This window comes from Falco biarmicus, chromosome 3, assembly GCF_023638135.1.
Source record: "Falco biarmicus isolate bFalBia1 chromosome 3, bFalBia1.pri, whole genome shotgun sequence".
NCBI lineage: Eukaryota > Metazoa > Chordata > Aves > Falconiformes > Falconidae > Falco > Falco biarmicus.
In genome coordinates this window covers 47,215,148-47,225,859 of record NC_079290.1, presented here as the reverse complement: position 1 = coordinate 47,225,859, position 10,712 = coordinate 47,215,148, and the positions used below count along the sequence as shown (strand labels likewise).

The following is a 10,712-nucleotide window of genomic DNA, read 5'->3' as shown; positions in this document are numbered from 1 at the left end:
AGTGGGAAGTAACCAGTAACTAGTAGCAGTAGGTGGGGGAGAAGTGCTCACAGACTAGGAATCTAGGGGGACGGTCCGAATTGTGGAAGGAAGCACACACTGGGATAGGAGCTGGCCTTGGATCCAAGTGCAACTTAGGTAAATGCCAAAGGATCTACCAGTGTTAGTGTTGTGCTGTTTGTTCTCAGATTTACTTATACTGCCTTTGCTTGAAACCAAAGACTGACCAGCAGTTCGCCACATTTCAGTAGTTCCAAAGTGCTTTATACCAGCTGAGGAATCAAACACAAAACTGTTCCATGCAAAACTGCCAGGTGCTCTGTAAAATTAGGATTTTGGTTTTTCATGCAGTTTTGGGTCATGTTTATTTTGCAGAAACTAACTTACCAGGTTCTGAGTTAATGTTTATAGCTTTAAGGCCAACTGTACAATCCTACATTGGATGGGTATAAAAGGTGTAACCAATCAAACATGGTATTGTGTTGTCCACTGGAGAAATGTTTTTAGTGCTTTAAGTCAAATACACTAATGACTTTTTTTTTTCATGTGAACACTGTGGCTGAACACTATGAATTATAAGCTTAGGCTTTAAATATTTATTCTGTTAACTGGGTAAAATGACAGCAATTAGAGCAAATACAGTTATATTCACTTTAGAGCACATTTATTATTCTAGTATTCTAAGAAACTGAGAAAGCTAAAGACAAAAATGTGTTTCAGCTGTTGTGTGTGCCGTACAAATTCTTCCATTACAGAAAAGAGGTTGACATTGCTCTGATTGCTTAAAGAAAAATTGAGGTGATGCTCGACTAAATGACTGAGAGAAAATAAATAACATTTCAGAATTTATGCAGTTAGGATGAAGAATTTATTGTATATACAGTTAAGCAACTCTACTGTAGATGTACTTCCTTTTAAAGAAAATTAATACAGTAATCAAAATAGTTCTAGCATGGAAACTACAATACAGTCTGAAACTTGACTAAACCAGAAATCAGTTATTTGACTTGAAAGAACACAGAACCTGAAACAAGAAATCGCAGGTTGCATCATTAACCAAGGACAGTAAAAAACTGTACAGTACAAGCAACACGTTACAATAAGTTATGACCAATAAGGCAGTCTTTCTCATTTAGGACAAAAGGGATAAAGGGAAAGGTATTAAAATCTCATAAATCCACCATATCTCTTTTCCATCTCTGGGACCTCTTTGGAATAAGTTTCCCCATCTTCTTCTGAAGGGAGAATGGAGTCGGCGAAGCGCTTAAGAAACCCACCGTACCGTTTCTGGTAATCCAGCCACCATTCTGGCCTGCCCACTCTTCTCATGAAACCACCGTATCTCTTTTGCAGCTCTTTGGCTTCATCTTCCAATTCGGGGCTGCGCCTTATGCTTCTCATGAAGCCTCCATATCTTTTGCTGATGTCCCCGTCATTCTCGTTTATCTCTCGGTAATGCCCTGCTTCGGGGTTATCTCCTGTTCCCAGAAGCTCCTTCAGCAGATCAGAGGAATTAGCCAGGGCATCATCATCCGAGTCTTTCTTCATAAACCCTCCATACCTCTTAGCCAGGATTTCTCCTCCATTAGCTTCATCCTCTGGTTCTACCCGATAGAGCTCATCCATTTTCTTCATGAACCCCCCGTATCTTTTCATGAAGCCTCCGTACTTCTTCGCAAGCAAATGGTTCTCATCCAGCTCTTTTTTGTCTCCTGGGGCAATGTTGCCATCCTCAGAATGATCCAGCTTTGCCAGTTGCAGGAGCTCCTTGCAGGTCTCCCAGGCTTTGGCAGAAGGCAGCTTTCCTTCACATTCTAGCGTACATGCCTGAAAAATGGATGTGGTTTACTGAGAACTGTTTGACAGTAACAAAAACATCGCACTGCCACCTTGTCTTACCTTCACTCGTCTTTAAAAGACCATGAGCATGCCTCTCCTTGTGAGTGGCTTGGAAGGACTGCTCTTTGTCAACAGCTGACTTGCTACCTATCTGTTCTAAAGTTCTTCATATCCCTGTCTGAAGGATGTGATGGTCTCCACTCTAAGAGACAGAACACCGGATCGTGGGTCCTGTATGTCAAAGCTGCCCCTATGTTTCTATTTCAAAGGAAGCTACATGTACAGTTCCTACACCTCCCTTATGTTTGGGTGAATTGTTATGATTTCTTATTTTTGTAATTTACTACTGGGAAGCTAAAAACCAGTTGTGGTTTGCTGCATAATTAAGTGTAGAAGTGTATTCAGTCTCTGAAATTAAAACTAACATTCAGAAATTTTAGGAAAGCAGTTACATGGCAGTCTCATTGCAAAGAAGCCAGCTGTACCATACTGCTCAGTATCTTCAACACACCGCATAGCTTTAAAGACTATTTCCGTCTGTTATCATTAGTTTCCTTTCATGGAACAGATCTTTCAAATGTGTACCAATGCAAATGTAGAAATACAGGCTCTCCCAGGCAGGATCAAAGTTCTGGGTTTGCTAGTTAGACGTGCAAAGGACCGACCATCAGAAAAAGGGAAAAAGTCCTAAGCTGTATTGCTTCTGACTGAAAGGAAAAATTTCATACACACAACTCATTAACCTGTCATGTAAAGATAATAACATACATATTGGTCAGGGGGATTTACTTCTTGTGAAGCCACACTCTTCAGTTGCAAAAAAGGTAAATCTGGTGGTTTTCCTTCTTGTTCATGGTTTTCATACCCCAATAATTAAAGAAGAAATCATCAATATTTTCAGTAAGAGAAACACTTATTCTGCCTATGGATGATGTTTTCTAAGGATCTCAATATGCTTTAGAAGTATGAAATTAAACCCCAGCACAGTTCTTTCCAATAGCTAACTGACCAGCTCTCTACCTCTGGCCTCACCCCAAATGAGTCCCATTTTAGTCTGATAAATTTATATATGATTTTTTTATTGATCACAAGAAAATTAAAGGTATTTATGTATTTTGTGACACAGTAATTTAGCTGGCATTACATGCTTATTGCTATATATTATAGTCATGCTATAGAGAGAATGGAATCTTAGCTTCAGTCTGACTTTGAGCTTGCTCTAAATCAAAGCAAGAATAGGTCTTTCCCCTTCTCAATTAGTTTTAATAACCCCTTATTGTCAAATGAACATATTCCATCTCATAGATGTGGATGGCCAAGTACAATGTGATAATTCTTGTCTTACAGATACGATGTGATGAGTTCTGTTATGTTACTAGACGCTAGTATCTAGAAACATTTGTTTCTAATAATTGTTTGCACATGTATAGTAAACATACATGTATAGTAAACATACAGGTATGGCAGGGTTGCTTCTTTTCCTGTTCAGCTAGTAAGTGTTATTGCTGAATGGAACTTTGGTTCTTTTTTGAATAATTACTGAAAGTGTACAAGAGAGAGTATCAACGTAGACATCCACAACATATACTCCAAAAAGCTCATATCCGTCACTCCAAAGGAGCAAACTACCACGTTTTTCCCTAGCTGACGTTACAGCTAAAGTTTGATTGAAAGCTAATGTAAGCAAAAATATATAGGGAACCTTTTTGCCAGCCATCCTAAGAATATTGCCCTTATAAACCTGGTTAAGAACAAGTTCTTGTGCTTTTGGAGTAAGCAGTACTCCGTGATTCCTAATTCTGCGTAAGAATGAGGTCCAGTCTTTTCTTTTGTATGCTCCCAAATAATCCATCATAGGAATAAAACTTTTCAAATCACTTAAATGTGCCGAGAGCATGATGCCTCAATACACATCGCTTTGAGGTTGGGAACCCCAGGTGCCACTGGCAAAGGACTTGGCAGCCTGAGTTCCCACCTTCTTCAGGGAGGGCTGAGAGACCCTAGACTTTCACTAACCCTAATACTTAAATTTCAGGTTGAGTTGCCTCTGTGACTATACTTTTATATAATTTCAATATCATTAACATTACAGATATGCCCCCAACCCCCCGCTTCTGCAGTATTCTTAGCATGATTGCTCATAGGAGAAAGTACCAAAGGGATCTGTCACCAGCACACTCCTGCGCAGCACCGTGCAGAAGACAAAAGGAGCAGCGGGTGGTATTGCTACTGGAACCAGGCTCGAACCCCACTTTTTGTGAGATACCAGGGAGGTCCGCCGCTTTTCAGCTCCACAGCCACCCTGCCTGGGGAGCCCTCGTCCTGCCGGGGGTCGGGACCCCCTTCCCGTCTCGCCCAGCTTCCCCCCGCCCTGCCGGGACTAAAGTGCCCGGCAGCGACCTCTCCTCTCCCTGCAGAACTGCCCCCTCCGGCCGACCCCGCCTTCCCTCCCACGTTTTCCCTCGGTTTTCTCCTCGCTCCCCCCGGGGCTGCCCGGCGCGGGGTGCTTACCCCCCGGCCCTGGCTGACGGGCAGCGGGAGGGCCGGCCGCGCCGGGGGGTCTCCTCGGGACGCGCTGGGTTTGTGTCGGAGCCGCGGACCCCCGCCCCCTCCCAGCGCCCCGGGGCCCGCTCCTCCCTCCCCCTTTCAACAACTTGTCTTCCAAACGACCCCGGCCGCTTCCCCCACTATTTATTTTTGTTATTTCTCTCCTTTGCCCCCTTCTCCCCCTTTCCAAAGTTAAGGCGGGGGGCGGGGGACCCGCCCGAGCGGTCTCCGCGGCGCTGCGGCCGGGCCGCCCCGCGCCCGCTTACCAGGGGGTGGATGCCGGCGCGGGGTCCCAGGCGGTAGGCGCAGGCGGCGCAGTCGCGGCCGCAGTCCGCCCGCGCCCTCGGGAGCAGGCAGGTGCTGAGGGCCAGCAGCGAGCAGCCGAGTCTCAGGAGCAACGCCATGGGGCTGCAAGAAGGACAGGTCAGACAGCAGCCGCCTCCCCCCTCACCCCCGGCACTGCCTCCCCCGCCGCAAGGCAGGGCAAGGCGGCACGAAACTGTTGAAAACCAAGTGCGGGGTCGCAGGCAACTCCGGTAACTCACACGCTTTGCGGAGCCGGGGTGGTTGCGCTTGCGAGGTAAGCGGGCGCTGATGCCAAAGCAGGCGCTTGGCGGCTGCAAGGCAAAGGACCTGCGTCCGGGGCCGGAGCGGACCCGAAGGATGAAGCGGCCCGAAGCGCCCGTCCGGTGAAACGTTCGTCCCCGAGCACTTTATCCCGCCCTTCCCGCGAAGCCCGCGCCTCTGGGGGAGAGATACACCGCGCAGGGGCGCGGACGGGACGGGAGGGGACGGCAGCGCCTCCCGGGAAGGGGCTCCCACCGCAGCGCCCCGAGTAGCCGCCCCGACGGCGGGCCCCAGGCCGGCAGAGCCGCCCCCGGCCCTCCCGCGGTCCCCCCCGCAGGCAGCGCAGTTCACTCACACACAGGCTCCCCTCGGGGCTCCCGGGAGTTGCTCGGGAGTGAGCCGCACCTCGCTGCAGCCTCGGCGTCGGCGCCGCTATTATATATAGCGAGGCCGAGCAGCCCCTGGAGACACGCCGGCGGGGGCGCGGGGGAGGCACCCACAGCCCGCGGCTGCTGACAGCTTCGGCGAGGGCGGCTCCGGGGGCGCCGAGCCGAGCGCCCGCTGCCGGGGCCGGGCGCGCCGCTGCCGAGCGGAGCGGGTGCTGGCGGCGGCGGCGGCGGCACTTTATAATTAGTGAACGCGGGGAGCGGGCGGCCTCCCCCAATCGCCGCCGGGCTCCCGCTGACGCAGCACTTACGACATCCCCCCGGCGCCGCTGCCCGCCGCCGGCTCCGGCGGGGCTCGGGGTGAGGAGGGGGCGCCCGTGCCGTCGGGGGCAGTGGGGCTCCGGCACCGGGCAAGTTACCGGGGAAAGTTTTCACCGTGGGCGGGCGGGCGGGCGGCGTGAGACGCCAGCGTGAGTCGCGGTGTGGGGGACAGGCGCCCCGCTCCCGCGGCGACGGGCGCAGTGCCCCTGCGGAGCGTTGCACGGCGCCGGGGGGCGGCGCTGGGTCTGGGGGCTTGTTTTGGGTTTTTTTTTCCAGCTTTTTTCTCTTGGTGGCCTTCTCTCTCGGGCCACTGGTGCGGAGGGGCCCCGCTGCACGCCCGCTGCCTCCCCCCCGGGCCTGTTTTTGATTTGAAGCTCTTGGAGTTTCACAAGTATGAATAGATTTGCCTTGTTTTCACAATTTTGTGACTAGAAAAACAAGATTGGGAAGGAACCCCGTAAAGACAAAGCCCCAGGCGCTCTGGCCAGGCTCTCGGCCCCATCGCAGGGGCAGGTCGTTGCTCTGTCCGGTGGGACACCCCAGGGCACTGCCGCAGAGCGGTGACACTGACCCCTCACACCACTTTGCTTGTCGAGGACTCTGCCCCTGCTGTGCTAAGTTGTGTTTCTTCTGACTGTCAGAAACCACCTTCTATTTCCAGCCCAAATATTTCTAGCTGGTTTACGTTTATTTGATCTTCCTTCACCCCTGTCCTTCAGTTTAAAGAGCATTTCTTCCTGGTGTGTTTCTGGGGTGGGATTATTCTCCTGAGTCCTCATTCTGCTGAGGTAAACTAGCTGTGCTCTTCAGCTTTCTGTCTTGAGGTAGGCCCTTTCCATGTAAATATTCTGCTCTGCATTTGCTATACTTGGAGTTCATCATTTCTGGGCATGAGTGATGGGAATAATACACAGTATGTTGGTTGAAATTTCATTAGGGCATTAATGCATAATTATCTCCCTGGAGGAGGAAGACACCTCAATTTATAGCTCCTCAGATCTCATTTGCCTTTCCTAATGTTGCAGTACGTCGATGTCATACACTTGTCTGGTAACTGAGATACAGCCAGGTCTTTATCTTTCAGAATGAGCACAGAATTCAGTATTATTATTGTATGGAAATTGTGCTCTCTGCCACCTGTTATCCTTTACACCAGCTCTCTGACTCAGATTAAGGATGCTCAAAGGAATGTCTGGATTTTCAGGAATATATCCATTCAAGCCAAAGGCATAGCTCTTGTGTACAGTCAGTGTATGTGAGAAGAGAGTCAGGCTCTCTGTTTGTGCAGTAATATCAGCCAACTTTGTGAGTGAACCCTCAAGAGAAGAGGTAGACATTTTTAAAATCATCCAGGTGGGTGTATTTATGTTAGCATGTGGGGGATCTACATTTGGAGCAATGAGTAAGTTGCTGTGCCACTGCATCAGTAGGAAAGCTATAAAGTTTGTTCTAGGATGGTTAGGGAAGCACTGACTAACTCCAGAGGTGACACATTTGGTGTCTCTTTTGCTGTAAAGATGCACCCTACAAGCAGAGCTTTTTGTGATGGACATCATCAGATTAGTCCTCTGGGTCAATTACTGACTCTCAGCTCTGCCATCATTTATTGGCTTGCACTCTAATAGTTAGCGTGGGACAGAGAGCCCAGCAGCATCCTGATTTTTCCTCCTGCAGCATACATCCCATGTCCCTGGGCTGACTGGCTCCAGCTTTCATTGTTCTGCACACAAACGTCCATGCTCAGCCTGACCACTCAGCTACTCAGTCTGCCGTGTCCTTCAGTACTCTTGTTAAATGTCACTTTCTGTGTTTAATCTGGTCATAATGAAAACCCAGCCAGCATCAGAATCTCACTGTGTACAGAGGTGCAGACAATCCCTGTAGGTGAGATACAGACTATAACAGCAAAAGATGAAGGATGACGTAAGAATAAAGCATATTAAAGGACCAAATAAAAGGCATGTACATCCTGTGTAGAAGAGGAGTCATGGGGAGGTTTATTTCACACTGGATAAGTCTTATGGCTGCTGGTGGGGACCAGGGAAGAGGAAAAGATGGAAAGAGATCAGGTGCAAGGACACCGCAAGAGAGAGAGAGGAGAGAGATCTGCGCACAGCCAGCACTGGGCAGAAATAAATCCAGCTGTGGCTGCTGGAACTGCTACAGATTTCCCCAACTCTTTGGTTCATCTGCTTCTCCATATCCTCTGTCATTTGAGTCTTTGGCTGGTTCCTTTCTATCACTGGTCCTCATCCTGCATCCTTGTGGAGATTGTGTGAGGATCCCCAGGGTCTGGGAGGGTGGGGAGCGGGAAGAATGTGCCAGCCAGGCTCTCGTTTTATCCTTTTCCCACTAGCTGTAGCCGTGCCTACTACACAGGGTCCTCTACTTCCTCCTGAAGGATGCTAACATTCACAGAGAATGGGGAGTAATACAAGAAAGGAGTAATTAAGGAAATATTTCTTGAAGACCTCACTTTTCCCAGTGTCAGCAGATAAAAACTCTTTAATTCCCACTCTGAGTTCAGCTTCGTACAGGGAAAGTATTCTTTGCAGATAGAGGATGAAAACAGGAGAGAATTTGGAAAATTCTGACAAAATACCAAAAAGCAAAAACTACATAAGGAAAATTACTCACTGCAGGAGTGGAGGATAATATTTCCTTAGCCACAGATGACTGTGAAACAAAGAAATAGGGAATCATAAAGAGAACACTTCTGACAGCACTAAAGTTGTTAACTTGTTGCTCCCTACTAACTTCATAATAAGAATGTCCTGGTGTTGATAAAAACTTTGCCATTTATATAATTCAGAATTACCACAGACACCAGCTACCTTTTATCTGTCATCAAAATATACCAGCTGAAGGAAACCTGTTTGTGTTGCAGTAGTGCTTGCAGCCTCAGGGGCCCTCTTGTCCTACAGCTTGTCCAGACTCTCAGACTTGAGCAAGAACAAGGTGAAGCCAAGATGAAATAATCTTCATTCTACTGATGGAGAACACAATTTGAATGACTTTACAAAGTCTTGCAAGCAGTGAGCAGCTGAGTTAGAAACTAAATCTCTCTTGGATTTCTCATCAGTATCTTTACTGTAGGATCAGCTTTTCTTTCCAGACTATGCTCATCGTGCTTATGGAGCTGCTACAAAATCATTAAATGAAGATGGATTTATGGAAATATGAGATAAGCATGCTGTTAACACCCCAAGCAACCCTTCTCGCAACAAAAATCTTTTGTGATAGAACTGAAATGAGGAATAGGGAATGTAAGCCAGCATGTTGATTATTTCCTTCAGCTCAGTGCGAAAGGTCACAGCTTTTCTTAAGACCAAACAGTCCAGTCAGGTTCCATTTAGCTCAGTCTAAATGGGCTTAATTTTTAATAGGAACATATATAATTGATACCAGAGCCAAGAAAGGCATTGAAAATCAACTTTCCTATACCAGACTTATCATCAAAGTAATTTAGAGACATGAGTTATTAATCTATAGATACAAGATATGCATTGCTACTTTTGAAATATCTTTATGAAATTATGTCTAATGTAAGTAAAGACGGACTGTAATACAGAGAGATACTCAAGGTACAGTTGGTATGACATTGCCTGAAATTTACCTTTACAGGATAGAGATGTTCCAGTGCTTCCCATATCTCTGTATATGCCTTAATATACATCTAGGTGTATCATTTAAGATGTGAAGAAATAAGAAAAATAGCAGTGATGCAGGCATTTTTCCTCACAGCTGCTGAAGACAATCTTATGTGAAGAACTGGGATGCTAAACTTTTCATCTCAGACAAAGCTGGATCCTAATAATATTTTTTCCCTTGAACAAATTACAACTTTTTTAGCAGGCAAACCCACGTGCTGATCCAGTGGCAATAGGGAGACGTTTTCACTGAAAGAGCACTGACAGCAACTGTCCCTGTCTCATGGCTGATGCCACGCAGCTTTCTAAGGGGGGAGGAGGCTTCACGCTACTTACCCTGAGTGAAATAAAGAGCATGACGTGCATTCAGTGGGAGCATGCAACAAATAAATTTTTTTGGTGTATTTGTTTACCTGCAGTTGTACCAGACAAGATAAGAACGAGGCAGAGAAGTTTATACTGTTCTGTGGAGCTACATGGAGACTGACTTTATTACATGCTTCTCTTTCTCACGGGCACACGAATATGTGCAGAGACCTCTGAGATCAGGCCTGAACTAAGTAGAATGTGCTGCAGTGTAAGCAGAACAAACTGCAAAAAATCCGTATTAGTTATAAAAGCATTATGTTGCTCATTTCCACAGAGGCCATGGGAGGGGTATTTCCAATAATACGAGAAGAAAACAGGGTGCTCAGTAGCAAAATACATTGTGATGGAATCCAGACACAGTGATTATTATTTAAGACAATAACTACTCCACATGAGTGGAGTGATTTATCCTCATTTTTTTAATTAAGAAAACTCATCCATGAATTACAAAGGAAGTATTAGATTCCATCTATGGAAAGGATTGCAGCGTCTAATGCATATGTAGAAGGATTAGCTGAAAATTGTAAATGAGAGATTTTGATCACTTCAGTCATATTAAGAAAAACAAACAGGCGGAGTCTAAATAATGTATCTGGAATGCAAGCTGCAACTATTTTCCCATTATTCACATCCATACAGCAAGATTTTGGAGCTTTTTCCCCAGTTCCAGCCTCACATTTTCATTGCTAGTATATTATTGCCCAGTTGGGGAGTGCTGTGTTCACACTTCAGCACAGCGTTCAAAACGCGTTGTTTTTGCAGACTGGAGCTGTAAGGAGAGCCTGACGCATTACATGCGGACAGGGCAAAAGCCGGCTGGATGCCGTGTGCTGGGCTCCTCGGGGGGCACAGCCTGGCGCTGTGGGGCAGGCAGAGGTGACTTGGAACTCCCATATTTTGGGAAGTTTGGAAATGTAATTTAAAATGGTGTTGGTGGTTGCTGTGATTTCCAGCAGCCCAACAGGGAATGTTTTACGGCCAAGTTGTCTCCAGGCCATGGAGGGAGTGGTGAAGGGTCACATGCGCTCCCCCT

At 47.1% G+C, this 10,712-nt stretch overlaps 1 protein-coding gene across 3 annotated transcripts; it reads right to left on the bottom strand.

Annotated features, from left to right (window-relative positions):
• Positions 1-849: 849 nt before the first annotated feature.
• Positions 850-5,580, bottom strand: PENK (proenkephalin). Of its 3 annotated transcripts, none has more exons than XM_056333727.1 (3): positions 5,313-5,580; positions 4,653-4,794; positions 850-1,827 (listed from the first exon to the last, which is right to left on the bottom strand). In XM_056333727.1, the coding sequence occupies exons 2-3, from the start codon at positions 4,788-4,790 to the stop codon at positions 1,162-1,164; spliced, it is 804 nt and encodes a 267-aa protein (XP_056189702.1). In that variant the 5' UTR covers positions 4,791-4,794; positions 5,313-5,580; the 3' UTR covers positions 850-1,161. The 3 variants fall into 3 exon arrangements, with proteins under 3 accessions (XP_056189702.1, XP_056189701.1, XP_056189703.1); XM_056333726.1 differs by having other exon boundaries at positions 5,309-5,578; XM_056333728.1 differs by lacking the exon at positions 5,313-5,580 and adding an exon at positions 4,932-5,291.
• Between the last annotated feature and the right edge of the window lie 5,132 nt (positions 5,581-10,712).